This window comes from Geotrypetes seraphini, chromosome 4 (assembly GCF_902459505.1).
Source record: "Geotrypetes seraphini chromosome 4, aGeoSer1.1, whole genome shotgun sequence".
Taxonomy (NCBI): Eukaryota; Metazoa; Chordata; class Amphibia; order Gymnophiona; family Dermophiidae; genus Geotrypetes; species Geotrypetes seraphini.
In genome coordinates this window covers 171,283,797-171,305,558 of record NC_047087.1, presented here as the reverse complement: position 1 = coordinate 171,305,558, position 21,762 = coordinate 171,283,797, and the positions used below count along the sequence as shown (strand labels likewise).

The 21,762-nt window shown below is 43.7% G+C and overlaps 1 protein-coding gene across 1 annotated transcript in view; it reads right to left on the bottom strand.

Annotated features, from left to right (window-relative positions):
* CLEC18C (C-type lectin domain family 18 member C) overlaps positions 1-21,762 on the bottom strand; it is a 120,297-nt gene that overhangs the window by 45,482 nt on the left and 53,053 nt on the right. The window contains 3 exon segments of the mRNA XM_033942444.1: positions 10,862-10,914; positions 10,916-10,960; positions 20,718-20,963. Coding sequence (XP_033798335.1) covers positions 10,862-10,914; positions 10,916-10,960; positions 20,718-20,963 — 344 coding nt within the window.

Sequence of the window (21,762 nt, the reverse complement as noted above, 5' to 3'; positions counted from 1 at the left end):
TATTTCTAAACTGCAATTACCTTAAAGTTCAATGTGGTTAACATAAGATTAACTAGAAGTGATTAAATTTGCGAACAATACGAAGTTATTCAAAGTAGTGAAGACATAGGGGGATTGCGAAGATCTGCAACATGACATAATCAAGCTCGAGAAACGGGCATTGACATGGCAAATGAGGCTCAACGAGGATAAGTGCAAAGTGATGCATGTTGGGAACAAAAATCTCATGCACGAATACAGGATGTCCGGGGCGGTACTTGGAGAGGCCTCCCAGGAAAGGGACTTGGGAGTTCTGATCGACAAGTCCATGAAGCCATCTGCACAATGTGCTGCGGCAGCAAAAAGGGCGAACAGAATGCTAGGAATGATAAAGAAAGGTATCACAAACAGATCAGAGAAGGTTATCATGCTGCTGTACCGGGCCATGGTGTGCCCTCACCTGGAGTACTGCGTCCAGCACTGGTCGCCGTACATGAAGAAGGACACGGTACTACTCGAAAGGGTCCAGAGAAGAGCGACTAAAATGGTTAAGGGGATGGAGGAGTTGCCATACAGTGAGAGATTGGAGAAGCTGGGCCTCTTCTCCCTTGAAAAGAGGAGAGTGTGAGGGGACATGATCGAAACATTCAAATTACTAAAGGGAATAGACTTAGTAGAGAAAGACAGACTGTTCACCCTCTCCAAGGTAGGGAGAAAGAGAGGACACTCTCTAAAGTTGAAAGGGGATAGATTCCATACAAACGTAAGGAAATTCTTCTTCACCAAGAGAGTGGTAGAAATCTGGAACGCTCTTCCAGAGTCTGTTATAGGGGAAAACACCCTCCAGGGTTTCAAGACAAAGTTGGACAAATTCATGTTAAACTGGTGAGACTGGACTCATTTTGGTCTTGACCTAGGGGCTGTCACGTGAGCGGACTGCTGGGCAGGATGGACCACTGGTCTAACCTAGCAGCGGCAATTCTTACGTTCTTAATCCTGTGTGGGAAAATACTTGGAGACTCTCCTTCGGCTCATTTAGATCCAAAGTGGCACCTGTTCAAAAATTAGCAAAGACCACTGCACTAAACCCTTCCAATTCACTCTTTACAAAATCCATTTTCTAGACAGAAATTAAACAAGAATGTAAGACAGGCAATGTAATAATCATGGGAGACTTCAATTTCCCGGGGATAGACTGGAACCTGGGTACCTCCAACTGTGGCAAGGAGGCCAAGTTCCTGGAGGCGCTACGGGATTGCTTCCTGGAACAAATGGTAAGAGAGACGACAAGAGGAAACGCCACCTTGGACTTGGTCCTAAATGGCCTTACGGGACCGACAAAAGAAGTAGAAGTCACGGTCCCGCTGGGGACGAGCGATCACAACGTGATCAACTTTAAACTTCACATTGGGAAAGGGAAACATACCAAAACCTTAACCATGACCTTAAACTTTAAAAAGGATAAATACGATAGCATGAGAGCCATGGTGAAACAACGGCTCAAAAATAAGATGGACAAAGTTAAAATGGTAGATCAGGCATGGTCCCTACTGAAAAATGCTATAACGGAAGCACAAAATCTCTACATTTCGCAGGTTTCCAAAGAAAGGAAAACTAAAGACAAAGGAGAACCAGCATGGCTTACTAGACAGGTGAAGGAAGCCATAAAAGAAAAGAAGGGCTCTTTTAACAAATGGAAACGCACGAAAACAACCAAAGCTTGGAACAAACATAAAGATGATCAGAAGAAATGTCACAAGGCTGTGAGGGATGCCAAAAAGGACTATGAGGAGAAAATAGCACAAGAGGCCAAAAACTTCAAGCTCTTCTTTAGATACGTAAAAGGGAAAAACCCCGCAAAAAAGGCAGTGGGACCGCTGGAAGACCAGGGAAGAAAAGGGTACATCAAGGAAGACAAACAAATTGCAGACAGACTAAATTCCTTCTTTGCATCTGTCTTTACTAAGGAGGACACTGCAACAATGCCAGAAGCAGTGGAAGTGTTTAAAGGAGTAATAGAAGACAAACCCACCACAGTAGAAGTGGACTTGGACCAGATATACTACCAGATCGACAAACTTAAAAGTGACAAATCCCCTGGACTGGATAGAATTCACCCGAGAGTCTTAAAAGAACTGAAGGTTGAAATTGGAGAACTATTGCAAAAACTTGCCAACCTGTCAATTAGAACTGGACAGATACCGGATGACTGGAAGATAGCGAATGTCACGCCAATTTTCAAAAAAGGATCAAGAGGAGAACTGGCAACAACAGACCTGTGAGTCTTACGACTGTTCCTGGAAAGATGGTTGAAGCACTGATTAAAGATAGCATAGTCTGGCACTTGGATACACACGACCTGATGAGAGCCAGTCATTATGGTTTCAGGAAAGGGAAATCATGTTTGACGAATTTACTTCAATTTTTTGAGACCTTGAACAAACAAATTAATAGTGGAGAACTGGTGGACATAATATACTTGGACTTCCAGAAAGCATTCAACAAGGTTCCACATGAAAGACTTCTCAGGAAACTACAAAGCCATGGAATAGAGGGGATATACAAAGATGGATAGGCAAATGGCTGGAGAACAGAAAGCAGAGAGTGGGCATAAATGGGAATTTCTCAGACTGGGAGAAAGTGACTAGCGGTGTGCCCCAGGGCTCGGTACTTGGGCCCATCTTATTTAATATTTTCATCAATGACCTAGAAGAAGGAACATCCAGTGAGATCATCAAGTTTGCAGACGACACAAAGCTATGCCGGGCAATCAGATCGCAGAAGGATAGCAAGGAACTCCAGAGCGACTTGTGTCAGTTAGAGAAATGGGCAGAGAAATGGCAGATGAAGTTTAATGTGGAAAAGTGCAAAGTAATGCATTTGGGCAGAAAGAACAAGGAACATGAGTATAGAATGTCAGGTGCAACTCTGGGTAAGAGTGAACAAGAAAAGGACCTGGTTGTACTGATAGATAGGACCCTGAAACCGTCAGCACAATGCGCGGCAGCGGCAAAGAAAGCAAATAGAATGTTAGGCATGATAAAGAAAGGAATCACGAGTAGATCAGAGAAAGTTATAATGCCGCTTTATAGGGCAATGGTCAGACCACACTTGGAATACTGTGTCCAACATTGGTCTTCCAATCTAAAGACGGATATAAAACTGCTGGAGAGGGTGCAGAGATGAGCAACGAAGCTAGTAAAAGGTATAGAGAATTTGGAATATGAGGAACGACTTAAGAGACTGGGATTGTTCTCCCTTGGAAAGAGGAGACTGCAAGGGGATATGATCGAGACTTTCAAAATACTGAAAGGAATCGACAAAATAGAGCAGGAAAAAAAAATTATTTACAATGTCCAATGTGATACGGACAAGAAGACACGGACTGAAGCTAAGGGGGAACAAGTCCAGGACAAATATCAGGAAGTTCTGCTTCATGCAGCGGGTGGTGGACACCTGGAATGCCTCCCAGAAGAGGTTATTGCGGAATCCACCGTTCTAGGATTTAAAAGCAAACTAGATAATAATAATAATAATAACTTTATTTTTCTATACCGCTATAATCTTGTGACTTCTAAGCGGTTCACATGCACATCTCCTTAAGAGAGGCATAGAGGGATATGGGTGACTAAAATTACATCAGGTTACCTGGCTGGGCCTCCGAGTGTGCGGATCGCCGGACTTGATGGACCGAAGGTCTGATCCGGAGATGGCAGTTCTTATGTTCTTATGGCTGATTGCCCACAGGACGTGCCTCTCTCTGTGAGAGGCACATCCTGTAAGCAGGCAGCCGGTACCTCTCCTTATCGGTGTCTCGTTGGGGCACACCTGGAATCTGCTGTGCCACACAGTTTGCAATACACTGCCCTAGACCAAAATGCGCACACTATGAATCAACAAGAAATTTTGCTTTCTTCTACCTAAATTATGGAATGACAAAATTCAATCAAATGTCATTGCAAAAAATCTTCAAGCAATCATTAAAAAGCCATAAATCTGATTGTACTTAGCTAGAAGCTGTTTTAGCTGTAACACCAATCTGGTAAAGATCTGTTGGGTTTTATCACCCCTCCAGGTTTTGAAAAGCCTCCCTCAAAATCGCCGTTGGGCAGGAGGGAAACGCGATGATGTCGCATGCATGCATATGACATCATCGTGTCGCATGAACACATTTTGGATGCCTTCTTGCCCGACCAGAGCTGACAGCAGGGAGGCGGGGCTAGGGCAGGATTTGGGATGTGAATGGGGCGTGATGGGATGGGGATTGGTGGAACTGGGCGGGCCTGGGGGTGTGGGTCTAAGAGGTCCGAATTTTCCAAATGGAAAATCTGGTAATCCTAGTGTGTGTGTGTGTTAGAGAGTTGTGCAGGGACAGAAATCCCACCCGTCCCCACCCATCCCCGCCAAAGTCTCACCCGTCCCCACCCATCCCCGTGAGGAATCCCTCTGTCCCCCCCCGTCCCCCGTGAGAAATGTCCTCCATCCCCGCCCGTCACCGTGAGGAATCCCCTCCGTCCCCGCCCGTCCCTATAAACTTCAGAAATACTTATTTCATTTAATTATGCTACTGAATTAAAGGCTCTGGTAGAAACCCATTTACAAATAAGCAAAAAGACTTTATTAATTTGGAAATATTAATTGGGAAGAATACACACTTTGTAAACGGGTTTCTACCAGAGCCTCTTTTGTTTATAAATTTTTATCAACACAACTAATATACTACTTTATCCTGAAGCAAAAAAAAAGAAAAAAAGAAATAGAATTCTTTTCCTACCTTTGTTGCCTGGTTTCTGCTTTCCTCATGTTCTCATTCAGTTCCTTCCATCCACTGTCTCTCTTCCTTCTGCGTCTTTCATTTGCTCTGTTACTGTGCCTCTCCCTTTCTCCCCCCTTCCAAATTGGTCTGGCACCCATCTTCTTCCCTCCGCTCTCCCCATAGTCTGGCATCTCTGTCTTCTTCCCTGCCAGCGTCTTCTCCCCACTCTCTCTTCCCCATTTCCTTTCAGCGTCCTTCTCCATCCCCATCTTCCCCATGTCCTGTCAGCGTCCTTCTCCCCCCTCTGTCTTCCCCATGGCCTTTCAGCGTCCTTCTCCACCCCCCCATCTTCCCCATGGCCTTTCAGCGTCCTTCTCCACCCCCCCCATCTTCCCCATGTCCTTTCAGCGTCCTTCTCCACCCCTTTGTCTTCCCCATGTGCTTTCAGCGTCCTTCTCCCCCCCCCCCCCGTCTTCCCCATGTCCTGTCAGCATCCTTCTCCCCCTTCTGTCTTCCACAAATGCTGTAAGAAGGTAATTTAGATTCGCGGTTAAGGGCAGGGAGGTTTATCGGACCAGGGCTGTTATCGGTCGGTCGGGTTAACGCCACAAAAGTAAGGGGACCCGGCCGGCTGTGCTGCACACGGGGCGGGGCGGGGTGGACCGTCCCCCTCCCTTGGTAGCCACTCGAGCCGCGAGGCTACTCTTCCTTACCTACCCTGCCTGCAGTACAGAGCCGAACGGAAGTCTTCCCGACGTCAGCCCTCCCTCCCTCCCTCCGACGTCAGCGCTGACATCTGGAAGACTTCCCATTCGGCTCTGTGCTGCAAGCAGAGCAGGTAGGGAGAAAAGCCGCGCGACTTAGTACATCCAGCCCCGCAGGAACCCCACGACCCTCGGAGGCGTCCCCACGGGATCCCCGTGACCCTAGGGGACATCCCCCCGGGATCCCCGTGACCCGAAGGGGGAACCCGCGGGATTCCCGCCGTCCCCGTTCCCATGCAGCTCTCTAGTGTGTGTGTGGGGGGGGGTAATGCTTACATCTCTCCAGTGGTAATCTGGTCAGTTTGGACACCTTTTTTGCACTTATTCATTGTTAAAACAGGTCTAGCCCTAGATATCCAAACTGAGCCCTGGACATATTCTACAAATGTTTGATTATTGCAAAAAAAAAGTCCAAATCATAAGCCTACCCTAGTCCTGTCCAAACCACGCCTCTAACATGCCCTCTTGAGATTTAGATGCACTGCAGATGAAGAGCATAGAAATATAAGAACATATGAAGCGCCATCTCCGGATCAGATCTTAAGTCTATCAAGTCCGGCGATTCACACACATGGAGGCCCAGCCAGGTGTGCACCTGGTGTAATTTTTAGTCACCCATATTCCTCTATGCTTCTTGTAAGGAGATGTGCATCTAGTTTGCTTTTAAATCCTAGGACGGTCGATTTCGCTATAACCTCCTCTGGGAGAGCATTCCAGGTGTCAACCACTGCTCAAAATTACAGTGTGCATTTTCAATTTTTTGCATTCTATAACAAATATTTGAAAATAAATTAAATTAAATATAGAATTCAGCTAAAATGTTTTTGGGAGACCACTTATGATGTACAGGGTAGGGCTTATATAGACTTTTGAGTCTGGTGCTTGTCATCTAATGAGTCCCTGCCCTGAGCTGAAATTGTTTGTAGTGCTCATACTGAGATCTCTTTTATAAATAACCGGTTGGTTTCTTGCTGGCCATTGTTCTTTCGGAGCAGGAGTGAAAAAGTTTTTTGCCAATTATTTGTGGTTATTACCAATTATCAGTGCCATCAGTACATTTGACAAGATTACATTCCACAAACCATTCTGTCTTTTTTGTAACAGTGCCTTTTCTCTGGAACTCACCTCCACTTGATGGCCACTCAGAATTCTTCTACCATAAATTTCATAATCTACTAAAGGCATATTTGTTCAAACTAACATTTGGTCTGGAGGGCTGAGCAAGGTATCAGTTATATCATCAATTTGTATTTTATATAGTGGTTTTCTTTCCCTCTCGTTCTTGCTCTCTTCTCCTTTGTTTTCCTATTCTTAACTTTTCTGTGGTGATTTTGTAATTACTTTCCAAATTTCAAGTTATGATAGTAAACTGCTTTGATTTTCAAGAGGCAGTATATCAAAAGCTTTTTAAACATTAAACATATAGGTGACAACTGCCAGCTTAAAGGCTATTGGTATGTGTACAGTTGGGTCTAGTAGGTTTTGGGTGGGTTTTGGCAGACTGAACACACACTATAAGGGGGTTATGATGAGATGTGTACCTAGGACTTTTTATATAAAGGTCACTGCATAGCCTCTTAGGCTGCCTCACTGCTCTGCTGGGATGGCTGTGTGGCCAATCTACCCAAAATCATGGCCCCTCCTACATCCCAAAGGCTTATTTTGTGCAATTTTCTTTTGGATGTATTTTTTCGAAAATGGTTCATAAAGACAGAGACACTGAGGTCATTTTCAAATAAAAAGATGGATGTTTTCTTGTTTTGAAAATGATTATTGCACAGTGGTTAAAGGCTACAGCCTCAGCACCCTGAGATTGTGGGTTCAAACCCACGCTGCTCCCTGTGAAACTGGGCAAGTCACTTAATCCCCCCCCCCTCCCCCCTCCTCCTCCCCCCCCCCCCCATTGCCCCAGATAGATTGTGAGCCCACCGTGATAGACAGGGAAAAATGCTTGAGTACCTGAATAAATTCATGTAAACTGTTCTGAGCTCCCCTGGGAGAACGGTATAGAAAAGTGAATAAATACTTCATTTTTATGCGTGTTCTGCAAAATGTCTAAACTTGGATTTGGACTTGGCCAAACTAAACCAACAAACTCTGTGGAGCCAGGTTAAAACCTGTAATAATAAAAGAAGGAAACAGGTGCTGTGACAGCTACAAAAGAATTTAGGGCGCTGGAGGAGCCCCAACCCTGAGCAAGTGTAAATGAAACATGATCGTGTCAGAGAGGCGCTCCATGCATTAACTTTAAGCAGATAAGTGATTTTTAATGATATATAATTGAATAAATAAATAAAAAAGTTGAGAAATTATTTTAAAATGATCCATTGACGACAGTGGCTTCTATGGTGATTATATGAACTAAAGTTCTGAAGAGCCAGCTAGCTGAGGATCTATAAGAAGAAAAAATACATAAGGGAATGCTTAGGGATGGTAGTATTATAAACTTGGATTTAGAAATCGTATTATATAAGATTGTATAGATGTCTTTGAATTGTTGACCTCTTCGCTGATTGTCCAGCGCTTCTTGTTGTAAACCGCCTCAAACTTTTCATGGCTTTGGTGGTATATAAAAATAAAATTATTATTATTATTGAAAATGCCCCTCTACATCATTTTGCACATTTGTGATCTCTTATAAAATCCTAAAATCCCACTACTTTGAAACTATGTACTATGACCTTACAGGGATGACATTTGAGTGGATCACATAGGTACACATGGAGGGGGGTAGATATTCAAAGCAATCTAACTAGCCAGAAATGGCTCCTGGCTGGTTAAATCGCTTGTGCAGGGCTATCCGCTGATATTCAGCAGCCCTTAACTGGTTAGTGCCACTGAATATCACCACAGACCACTAAAGTGAAAGTCAGCTATTTTGTGGGTTGCCTGGGGGCAGAGTCAGCACTTACGCATCTGGCTATCTCTTCTACAGTTATGAGTAAGTGTCCATATGCTCACTGCTGCTGTCTCAATATCTACCTCATAGATTATATGAGGGTGAATCAAAAATTAAAGGCAATTGTTAAATTACGCAATAACCAGAACAGAGTAAGCGAAATGCAACATATGTACTTGTACATTGTCTGTTGGATAGTTCGTGAACACACCGTGCAGCGCTCAGCCTATAGTCGTGCGGCAGCCGCAAAGTCAGAAACACGAACACTCCATTGCAAAATTGCACCATCGAAGAACAATGTTCAGTAGTGCGCTTTCCTTGGGCAGAGGGAGTGAAACCTGTGGAGATTCACCATTGGATATTGGCTCAGTATGGACATAGCGCCATGAATCAATGAAAGATATATGAGTGGGTGAAAAGGTTTAAAGCGGGAAGAACAGGTGTAACCAATGAAGGTCGTTCTGGTCACCCATCAACATCACACACACAAGAGCACATTGACTGGGCGGATACCTTGTTAGAGAAGACCCACGGATAATTGTGTCTCAATTGGCTGCAAATATGGATATCTGCTCTGGATCTGCATTTGCCATAATGTATGATGACTTGGGATACAGGAAAGTCTGCACATGATGGGTTCCCAGCTTACTAATTTGCACAAGCAACAGCATGCGGAGGTTGCAACCCAGTTCCTGAGACAGCATGAAGATAATCTGAGAATTCTGGAGAGAATTGTCACCGGTGACGAGACATGAGTGCATTACTGTAACCCAGAGAGTAAAAGACAAAGCATGATGAAGTAAAAGAAGTGGTGCCCATCTGGCTTCAGGAGCTGCCGAAAAACTTCTCTGCAGGAATGCAGAAGCTAGTTGAACGATACAACAAATGCATCATCTTGCATAGGGACTGTGTGGAAAAGTGATATGTTCATTTGCTCACAGTTACTTCTATTTTTGCCTTTACTTTTTGATTTACCGTAGAATACACTAAGCCACACACATACTTTAAAATTATGGCACAAATATTTACCACTATTTCAGGGCAGGAGTAAATGTCCACATCTGCAACATAGGTGCAGTTTCTGCCACTCATGCTAGTAGTTTATAAAGACAATTAGGTGCCTACTTGTCTTTATAAAATTGACCTAAAATAGGCACATGAATATGGGCTTACACTAGATGTCCCCTTATAAAATTACCCTCTTAGAGAGTCAAAAATCTAAGCCTGATTGCTGTGTTTTGAATTATTTGTAATCAACAAAGATCTTTAACTCTTAGGGCTCCTTTTATCAAGGTGCGCTATGGGGGTTAGCGCGTCGGACATTTCATCACACGCTAACCCCCGCGGCAAGCCACAATACTAACGCCTCGTCAGTGGAGGCGTTAGCGACTAGCACGGCAGGTGGTTTAACGCATGGTATTCCGCGCGTTAAACCCCTACCGCACCTTTATAAAAGGACCCCGTAGTCCTTTATTTAAGGAATTACAGTAGTCTAATTGACCAATTATTAAAAAGTGTATTAAAATACTAAGTGCTGGAGGGTACAGAAGAGATTTTATTGAACAGATTAAGCGAAATGTATAGAAGGAATGTTAAATCACTTGTGAGATTTGGGGTCTAAATATAAGGGTAACGTTGAGAATGATGCCTAAGATTCACATGGTATCAGTCTGATTTTGCCAGATTATAACATTTTTGAAAAATTAATAGATCAAAATCTTTAAACACGCTACTGGAAAAGACAAGTATCCAGCTCAGTCTGTATTATCTGGTTCACCATCATACGATCACTTTGATTAGAAAAAATGACCCTGCTTTATCCAAAACCCTGTATTATTGGTAGATTGGAGCCTTAGTGAAGTTTAGTACTCAGAGGGTGAGCTTCGTAATGTTTTCATTTAAGTCTGATAATAAGGGCACTTTGCTAGGATATACCAGTGGTTCCTAGTTTGAGCAGCAACAGGCAGTCAGCCTGGATTTTGCTCCATTTGTGTCAAGATTTGTACTTCTGATTCCAATATAAAACTAGAACATACAATGAACAAAAACAGGACCGGCTTCTGCTTGCCCTCTGATGACCTGGAGCAATTTGATAACCCTAAACCTTCCGCTCTTTTCACAAGGGCTTGAAATCTAATCACATGCATTTCACACTCAGTACCACTGGGCAGTGAGTCATGTGTGTACACTGAAATGTATAGCACAGAAACCCTTTTCTTCCAGCAGCAGCTGGCTCACAGAGCCTGCCCTGTTGTGGTAAAATAGTCAGTATCCTGAAGAAATCAAGGGAAGAGGCGGACAGGATTGCTTGTTAAAAGGAAGGGATTACAAAGTGGAGAAGGCAGATTCAGTAACAAGCAAATACCCCCCTCCCTCTCTGCCCACAAGAAAAAAAACACTCTATGGTTTCTGCAATGAGCAATAGAACAGAGAGTAAATGAGTCAAAAGCTCCTCTTCCTTACCCGGGGAAATAGGCACAGACAAACATGTCTTTCTTCTCTTGGCCATCAGTGCTAGGTCTGCTTCTCGCAACCCAGCCTGCTGGACGTGGCCCAGACCAGCTGGAAGAGAGACAGAAAGAGAGCAAAAATCAAACACCCACACACAAAGTTTCTGAGCTATGCTCACTGCCAGTGTCTGTATCTTTGTTATAATCAAATGCAAAAGGGAGAGAATTAAAAGGATGCTCATTACCTGGAATATCAGAAGTACATGAGAAGATCACACAGGTCCCTTCTTTAGGTGTCTCGATGTCCATGTGAGGTCTTAAAAGCATAATTATATATTACAAAATTTTTTTCTCTTGGTTTTTAAAAAGGTATCATAACCAACTGAATTTGCAGTTTTTCCTGGTCCAATAAAGCTTCTAGAATCCAGCAATAATAGTGATTTTGTTATAAGGATGTGCAGAAAATAGGTATCTCCAATCTACATTTGTGAATAATTGTATGGGAAAGGGAAAAAAAAGGTACCAAGCCTCGAAGCAAATAAAATCCAAACAAAAAGAGGCACTGGAGATGTCAAATCCAACCAGGTGGTCAATGTTCCTTTATTAACAGTTTGTATCAAGGTTAAAAAACAGCAAAATGCCCAAAGGTTGAGTCCCAACTAGGATCCGAGTTTCGGCAAAAACATTGCCTTCCTCAGGGGACAATTGTAAATGTGTCGGCGTCTCTTCAACCAAAAGAAGCAATACTTATACATAGAACTAGATATTTTCTCCCATAAACACAGATGTAACATTGCACAACAGAAGGGACTGGTCAGGTCTTCCAGCACTCCTTTCAGCAAGTGAGATTCTGCAATCTTGAAAAGTGTAAAATGATGCATATTCAGAAGAAAACCTAAATTATAACTATGTGATGTTGGGTTCCACATTAGGAGTTACCACCAAGGAAAAGGATTTAGGTGTCGTACCAAGGTGTAGATCCCTGCGCTTCCAGGTTAGTATCTGCTGCTGAATAAACATACTGCTTCCTTGCTCTTCATCAATGCCATGAGGTTGAACATTGGCCTACCCCAGGGGTAGGTAATTCCGGTCCTCGAGAGCCGGAGCCAAGTCAGGTTTTCAGGATATCCACAATAAATATGCATTTTATAAACACAAAGAGCTATATTTGTTACAAATTTATAAACTAAAATTCCCAAACATTCATTAATTACTTCTTTTTATTTTATACTTTATTTTTTAAAAAAAATTTTTTTACACCCCGCACATGTGTTAATACTTCATATCATATAAATATACACATAAATAACTTACTAAAACCTTAACAACCAACCCACTAAAAGTTCATTTCAAAACTATTCTGTTGCAGTACTGTCCATATATTGGCCAAAAAAGTTATTGATATTGCGCAAACTTATCACTTCATGAGTATATTATTCCAATAGATTTTCTCTTCATATTCCTTGTATCGCTGTTCACCATAAACTGAGCACAAACGCCCAACACAAATCTGTGTTTCGCCTGTCGGCATCGTCAGGGGCTACAGGCTGATCTCGGCTTCAGTAATGAATCTTAGTTCTTGTTATTCATTATACAATGTATATATGTGCCACACACCAGTGGGAAAAATCCAGACCAGGACCTCTCACTTCACAAGCTGGACAGGAACTGACAGAATGAGATAGATTTGCATCTCAAGGAGGCAGTGCATGCAAATCCATCTCATACATATTCATTGTGGATATCTTGAAAACCTGATCTGGCTCTGGCTCTCGAGGACCTGAATTGCCTACCCCTGACCTACCCCAATGGTTGACAATGGATTGAAAAGCCTGAGAAGAGACAGACCACTCTCCCAGGTCCAGATTTTGTCTGCTTAGGAAGTCCACCTGTACGTTTTGTACTTCAGTGACATGGGCTGCTAAAATGGCCAGAAGATGAGCTTCCGCCCAATGGAAGAGAACCTTCACCTCCTTCTGAAGCCTGACACTCCTGGTGCCTCCTTGCCTGTTGATGTAAGCCACCGCCGTGGCATTGTCTGAAAACACTCTGACTGCTTTGTTCATCAGCCAGGGATGAAATTGCTTCAGTGCTAGTCGGATGACTCAGAGTTCCAACCTGTTGATGGACCAACGTAACTGAGATGAAGACCACCACCCCTGAACTGGACGGTCCTCCCAATGTGCTCCCCAGCCCAAGAGGCTGGCATTCATTGTCAGTGTGGTTCAAGAGTCGATCTGAAGAGGCATCCCTGAGGCTGACTGTGGACAGAGCCATCAGGCCAGGCTGCAGTGGCAGCTGTCGTGCAGGGCAGAACAAGCAGAGAATCCCTATGCAGGGACCAGCAAGACAGAAGAAATTGAAGAGGATGTATGTGCACTCTCACCCAAGGCACCACTTGAAGACAGTCCCAAGGTGACAGCCCCAAAGCTTCTGTTTGTGTGCCTCTGGAAGAAACACTTGGCTGTTCTCCATGTTGAATCAGATACCCAAGTACTCCAGAGACTGAACTGGCTGCAATTGGCTCTTTTTCAAGTTGACAATCCAGCCCAGACTCTGAAGGATCACATGAGGGCCTAGACTGCTCTCTCCACTTCCTCCCTCGAGGAGATACTTTGAGAGCTGCATTGATGTGCTTGAGGTCCAGGATCAGCCTCCAATTTTCAGCGCCTTTCTTGGGCACAACAAAGTATATGGAGTATCTGTCAAAGTCTGAGTCTCAGTGGCGTAGTAAGGGGGGGCGGGGGTGTGTGGACCACCCAGGGCACCAAGTTGGTAGGGGTGCTGGCACCTCTCCATCCCACCCTACCACACCACGCTCACACCATCCGCTCCCACCCCCCACCCTGTACCTCTGTATTATCTTCACTAGCACAAGCAACTTCTGCCCGATGCTCACGCCAGCCTGGTTCCCCTCTGAATCACTTCTGGATCACGGGGCTAGGAAGTGACATCAGAGGGAAATCCAATGCTGGCGTGAGGGGCATGCTGCAGAAGCCACTTGCACTGGCAAAGATTAAGAGATACAGGTGGGAGGGAGAGCGCAAGTGTGGAATTGGGGTGGGAAGGAGTGGGAGGCACGTAAAGAGTGGGGGTGTGGAGAAGGCATGGGGGCCCCACCACCACGGATGCCTCCTACCTTTACTATGCCACTGCTGAGTCTGCAATGCCACCCATTTGAGGCAATGACACCCTGCCAAGGCAATGACACCCATTTGATTGCCTGAATATCAAGCAATCTGTTTAGGGTCACCAGGACATGGATGGCTCTTTACAGTCAGCCTGCTGGGGAGTCCACGAACCAGACGGATAGAGGACAGGTGAACTCCAACTTGTAGTCATTCCTGATAACCTCTAGCACACATTGGTCAGACAAGATAGCTTCACAAGCCTCCAGGAATTCTTGCAGCCTGCTCCGATCTTGCAAGGAGGGGCTGGAAGCCTGGTGTCATTGGGATTTCTTGGGCTGCCCACCTGGATGAGAGATGGAGCCCTGGGACTTTCTATTCCTGGTAAACCTCTGTCCTGGACTCTGAAAGGATCTCTGGGATGAGGATTCAGAGGAGAACAGGGGCGAATGGCATGAGCCTCCAAAGGACACACAGGCTTGCCTTTCACAGCCCGAGGCCTGCAGTCCAGAAGAGATTTTGGACAGCGGTCCTGGACACTAGCCATGAGATCATTCAATCCCTGGCCAAATACAATATTGCCCCAGAAAGAAAGCCTGCTGAGAGTGGCTTTGGACGAGGAGTCCCCAACTCTATGTCTGATCCACAAAATCCATCAGACAGACACAGAATAAGCAGAGACCTTGCCTACCACCAGAAGCAGGTCATACAGAGCATTACATTACATTACATTAGGGACTTCTATTCCATCTATACCTTGCAGTTCAAGGCGGATTACAAAAGAGCTAACTGGACATTTCCAGTGAAGTTACAACAGTTTTGTTTTGTTTTGTTTTTTTTTTTTTTTTTGGTTACAAGGGAGGAGAGGTAGCTGGATTAATTCCTGAAGAACTTGCAAATTGGATATTAAATTGACTGTACGTTACTGTGTGATATAACAAATAGATTACAGTTAGAGTACAAATAAGATTATGTTACATTTCAGGGATCTGAATACTTGGTTGGTGTTTTGGGGAGGAAGAGATTATTTAAGTGCAGGTTTTGGGGGAGAATTTATCTAGGAGGAGGGGGAAGGGTTGGGTTAAAATATCTGGATAAATTTTTTGAAAAGTAGGGTTTTGATTTCTTTTCGAAAAGTTTTGAAGTCGCCCGTTGCCGTCAACAGGTTGGGGATGGAGTGGTTAAGTTTTGCTGCTTGCGTCGCCAAAAGGTTATCAAACATCTTTTTTCGCTGAGTGCCCTTGAGTGGAGGGAAGGCAAAAGAGTTCGGAGTTCTTCTTTGTCTTGAGGTGAGGATCTGGTTTAGGCGGTTGTTTAGATAGGGGGGGGGCGGATCCGTTTAATGCTTTGAATAATAGACAGTAGAATTTGAATTGAATTCGTGCTTGCATAGGTAGCCAGTGAGAGTCTAGGAAGGCAGTTGTAATATGATCATATTTTTTCAGGGAGTAGATCAGTCTGAGGGCAGTGTTTTGTATAGTCTGAAGTTGTTTTATCATGTTGGCAGGACAAGGTAGATACAGGGAATTGCAATAGTCCAGTAGACCTAAGACTAGGGATTGGACAATTAGCCTGAATTGTGCTGGGTCGAAGAATTTTCTTATTTTACGTAGATTTCTCATAATTAAAAAAGCTTTCTGGGATGTTTTATTGATTTGGGACTGCATTGTGCAGCAACTGTCTATCGTTACTCCTAGGAATTTGAGTTCGGGCTGTATTGGGTATTTGGTGTTTTTAATTTTCAGTTCTGTAATGGTGGGAGTTTTGGCCTTATCGAGCAGAAGGAATTTTATTTTATCTGAGTTTAGTTTCAGTTTATGGTCTACCATCCATTTTTCCACTGCATCTAGGGTTATTTCCAGTTTTGCTGTAGTGGTGGGCTCTGATGGGTCAAAGGGGAGGAGTATGGTGATGTCGACTGCGTAGCTGAAGGATGTAAAATTTAAGTTATCTAAAGTGGCTCCAAGGGAGGAAATAAAGAGGTTGAAGAGGGTAGGTGATAGAGGTGATCCTTGTGGAACTCCGCATGGGTTGGACCATGGTTCTGATTTGATATTATTGGACTTTACCCTGTAGGTTCTTGATTTGAGGAATCCTTGGAACCAATTGTAGACCTTGCCTGAGATCCCAATGGTGTCAAGTATCTGTAGCAGTATGGAGTGGTCGACCAGGTCAAATGCTGCGGAGAGGTCAAGTTGGATTAGCATCATCTTTTTGCCTTTGCTAATTTGCTGTCGAGCTGTGTCTATAGTGTTACAAGTAATGTTTCTGTGCTGTGGTTGGTTTGAAATCCTGATTGTGAGGGGTGAAGTAGGTTATGGTCTTCCAGGTAGATGGTGAGGTATTGTGCAACTAGACCTTCTATTATTTTAACGTATATTGGTATTGAAGCGATTGGTCTGTAGTTGGAGGGGTTATCTATTGGGCCTTTGTGGTCTTTCATGATTGGGGTGATTATGATCTCTCCAAGGTCTTGAGGGAATTGACCTTCTGTTAATGTGGTTTGAATCCATAGCATGAGGTTGGCTCTGAATGTGGTGGAGGAGTTTGATAACAGGTAGATGGGGCAGTTATTTAGGTCGCAAGAAACTTGGCTGTATTTTTTGTAGAGTCGATTCATATCCGACCAATGTAATATGGGGAAGCCACATAGTCCACTCCTACCAGCAACAGCTGGGACGGTAGCTCTGAAGTCACTCCTCTATCACGTAACTTAGAATGGCATGCTCTAGCAATTAAAGGAGACTGCCACAGCAGCCTTAACTGCCAGAGACAAGGCCTCGAATTGCCTTTTGAGCAACATGTCCAGCCAGTGATCATGTTGATTCTTGAGCACCAAGCCTCCTTCACTGGGTAGGGGTGTGTGCTTTGTCACCTGAGCCACCAAGGAGTCCACTTTAGACAGATTAAACATCTGCTAGAACTCCTAGTTCATAGGGTATAACTTGGACATTGCTTTTGCCACCTTAACGGAGCCCTCAGGGTCCTCCCAGTGCTCAGAAATCAGAACTTTCATATCCTGATGCAGAGAAAGGTGGTAAGCTGAAAGCGGATCCTGCAAAGCAGAGAACATTGGGTGTTGAAGGGGACGCATATGCGCTCTCACCCAAGGCTCACCCACTTCTATCGCAGCAGCCATCAAACCCAGAATTTGAAGATAGACCCAAGGTGGCAGACTCTGTTGTGTCAGGAAGGCCTAAATTTGGCCCCAAAGCTTCTGTTTGCGTGCCTCTGGAAGAAACACTTGGCCTTTCTCTGTGTCGAATAAGACACCCAAGTACTCCAGCCCTACCCCAATTACTCTCAGTAGGTTGAGAAGGATCAATTTTGAGCTCCTTCAGAGACTCAATAAGAAGGGAATGATGAGGCAGATAGGGTAGAGGACTACAGAGGGAATGACAAACAGAAATGGGTGCTTTACAAGTAGGTTGGATTAGGACTTAAATCCAGCTTCAAAAAAGTGGGCTTTCAGCATGAATTTGAATACTGCCAGAGACGAAGCTTGATGTACCGAGTCAGGCAGATTGCAGCAAGGTAGAAGGGACGGAGTCGGGAGATAGCAGTGGAGGAGAAGGGTACAGACAAAAGAGACTTACCCAATGAATGGAGTTTCTGGGGTGGAGTATAGGGAGAGATAAGAGAGGAGAGATACTGAGTTGCTTTATAGTGACTACACTTGTAGATCAATAAGAAGAGTTTGAACTGTTTGTGGAAATGAACAGGAAGCCAGTGAAGTGACTTAAAGAGAAGGATAATGTGAGCATAACGACACTGGAAGAATATGAGGCATGCAGCAGAGTTCTGCAGGGAAAAGAGATGGCTTAGCGGAAGAACAGTGAGAAAAAAAAGTTGTAGTAGTCCAGGCGAGGGGTGATGAGAGCATGGACAAGAGTCTTGGCAGTGTGCTCAGAAAGGAAAGGTCAGATTTTAGTGACGATTTAGTGAAAGAAACGGCAGGTTTATGTCAGTCTGTTGGATATTCGAAGAGATAGAAAGAGATGAGTAAAAGATGACCTCATTGCTCCTGTAATGATAAAATGGCCAAGAAATTGAAGATTCAAATAAAATGAAAATTCCTGGAAAGGAACAGGAAATGACACAAATGGAAAGACCTGCTGCTGTATATACTGAATGTCTACACACCAATTAAAAGGCAGTTGCAGTTTTTGCTGAAAATTTAGCAAGCAGTCACCATATGGATAAACTCAAGGGAGAAGGGTAGAATTTCAGCAGTGCAATGGATGAGGAGATGTTAGATCAGGGAAAGAAGGAATATTTATCAGATAATGATGCATTAGTCTTAATAAAGTGAATTTTCATTAGTGGATGTTTCGAGATTTTCTTCAGCTAGAAGTTACACATGCTACTCCCAGGTACACAAAGTTTATTCCAGAATGGATTTTTTTTTTTTTTGAGTCCTGTGTTGTGTGTAGGAGTAACGGAATACCTGAGCAATCTGATTGTTTGGTCTGATCATGCTCCTGTACACCTTCGTCTTAAGGGCTGGGATATCTTGATGGATGATGGAACTGAGGCTTGGGTAATGAACAATCTAGCTTTGTTGGATCTACTATTTATAGAGAAGATAGAAACCTTATTGAAGAATTGCATAACAGTATATGATGATGCAGAGGTGGATCTGAATTACACAGTTACTTGGGGAAAATTCATTAAATATGGCACAAGGAGAAAAATGTAAAACTGGCATGGCTTAAAGGAGAGTGGGGGCAGCTGGAAAAAGAGCACAAGGAAATGCAGACAGAGGAGCTTACCTGTAATATATTGGTAATGAATATTTTTTCTGCTGGGTAATTTTTTTCAAAAAGGCAATAAATAAATAAGTGTAAATTAAATTGTTTGATTCTCCAGGTTTACTCTTCCTCAAATCATCCTGTCGCCCCCAATCCATATTTTCCCTAAAGCTCTATTCCCCCAATGCACAACCTCTCCCAGCCCTACCCCAATCACTCTCAACTCCCCCCCCCAGACTCTCCTCCCAGTCTGTTGCCTTCATCATTTCCCCAGTCTCTCTAACCTGGGTCTTTCCTTTGTTTGTTTATACCCCTGACCTTTACCATAGTATTGCTGCAGGCAACATCTTGGGACAGTTGTTCTGTTTTCTTCCAGCATTATGTGGCTCTTGGTGAGCTTGATTTACACAATCCTGAAGGAAAGCAGGGCGTGACATCACCGCGTTGCATCCGCACATGCGCAGATGTCCCTTTCCAAAGCGATTATGTCGGGAAGCTTTTAGAAACTTGGACAAAGTGCCGGGTTTTGAAAAGGAGGATATGTCCACGGAAATCCAGAAGTCTGGTAACCCTAGGCATGAGCTACACTGCCCCACTGCTGGAACTGCATCAAAGCTGACTCCAGTTCATCCTGATCTGTCTTATTGTGAGATGAAAAGAGGCTGAGGGAAGAGATATGGACTATGAAAGGGAAGAGATATGGTCTATGAAAGGGAGAATAGAGCTGAATTGAATGCAAGCTGAGGTGGGGTGGGGTGGGGGGGGAGAGCATGGGCTGTAGTACAAAGACAAGTGGGTGAAGGATGGGCTGAAGAAAGAGAAATAGATGAGGGAGGACAGGGAGAGAAACTGTGTGGGATTCAAAGTGCAGGGGGCTTAAGGGGAGATAGGCCAAGAAGAGTTCTGAGAAGAGAGGCTCAGGTTGGAGGGAAAAACTAAGGGGTAAAGAAAGAGATGGAAGTTGAAGAAGGGGTGAGACTAGGAAGATTTTAAAAAAAATAAGATAAAGCAACATAAAGATAATTTTTAGATTTTTGTGCTCATGGTTCGAATCTATCAGCCATTCCCCACAACTGAGCGAGCCCAAGAATCACTGGGTGGGAGAAATAATATTATTAATTAGGCTGGATAAGTTTTGGGTAGCTGCTGGTCTCTGCTCTTTTCTTCCAATCTTGCGATCACTGGGGTAAATAAGGGGATGGAGAAGGTTGTGAAAGCATGGAATATCATAAACTGAAAAATTACTTTCTCTTAGAAGCTCTGATAGTGAGAGAGGCTATGGTCAGAGATTGAACTGAGGGGGAATGGAGAGTAGACCTGTTCCCATTCCTCTCAAAACTTAAAAATATTACTCCCCATTACATCCCACAGGAGGTAGAAATGTTGGGGGCACTGGTGAGCCTAAAGAAATAGCACTGCAGAAGCAGCAGGAAGAGGTGGCAGGAAACCATTGGCAGTGTTGGGGTAGGGCTAGGGTAGGCAGATTTTCCTATTGGAAAATCTGGACCTCCCCTAGTCCCACCTCCAGGCCCACACAGTTCTACCCATCCCTGCCCTAATCCTACCCCCAAGCCCACCCTAGCCCCGCCCCCACTGCCTGCCCTTGGGCAGGGAGGAAGTCCACGTATGTGCGGCCATCATGCAATGATACCCGCCTTGCCCGACACAGCTTTTCAAAACCCAGACAAAGTGTCAGGTTTTGAAAAGCCATCCGGACCCAAAATATTATCATAAATCAAACATTAAAATATTTATGAAATAAGTTTTCAGAGTTTATGAAAAAGTAGTAAGTGAGTAATGTCTTTATCTAAATAGGTATATTTTTCCAAATCTTATTTGATTGAAACATAAAAGAGTCATCCTAAAGTCCCTTAAAATGAATTTTTAATACTAAGATAAACTAGAGTTAAAGTAGAATGAAAATTCGAAGAGTGCCTTACCACAGTGTAGATTAAGAGTTTTACATAAGGAAGTCTTTTTCTGTACATACCTGAGTATAGTGACTGCAGGTGATGTTTTCTGAGCATTGGGCCATGTGGTAGTTATACAACTGTCCTTCTTTGAACCAGAGATCAACTACGTCTGCAAAGGACATGGATCTCTCAGGGAGGACGTGGATGTTCCAGCCAACATGTTGGTTCTGGGTTCCAGCCAGGTGTTGACCATAGGAAGGATTGTCCTTAAGACAGCTGGCTGCTCTCTCGTGTGCTAGCTGGGCCAGTTTCTCACTCCACTCCTAACAAAGAACATAGAACTAGAGAAGATTGATATTCCAGATGATTTATGAAGTTAATGTCAAGATGACCAGCAAAATGTCCTACAGTTATATAAAGGTGGTTTGGGAAACAAAAGCAAAAATAGTAGGTACCAAAGACGACTTACCTCCTGGGTACAGTATCCAATATTCCAAGTTTATTGTTAATTATCTTATACCTCCATAACCCAACACAGTACCATGTTTTGACATAGAATATGTCTTCTTCAAAGGTTACAGCTAAAATCCAATGCTGTGTCTAACTGGATATATTCAAAAGAGTCTGGATGAAGCTATTAAAATGATTAACCAACAACTGCAACTGGCATCCATCATGGAAGAGCTCTCTCCTGACACTTGAATAGTGTTACACTCAGTAGCTAAATTTATTGTAAATTTTCTTCAACTACAGTTAAACTGTTAATTTTTCTCTAGCTCCAAAAACAGTTGATTAATCTTCTCTATTAGTACTAAATATGCATTAGTACTAAGTACAGTACCATACAACCTTTCACCTGTGGGTCCAGATACCGTCTTTGAAATCTGCTTCAAGCTCCTCAGGAAAATGATCCCTTTTTCTTTCCTTTGGGCATAAATCTCTAAAGTCTAGAGTCCTAACCTCCCAAGGGACTCTGATGATGTACTCTACTGTTCATGACTGTCCTCTCAAATATAGAAACAGAGAGAAAGAAGACAGATAAAAACCATATAGTCTATCTATTCTGCCTATCCATGCCATCAACTATCCCTTCCTTTCTCTTCCTTAGACATTCAAAGTACT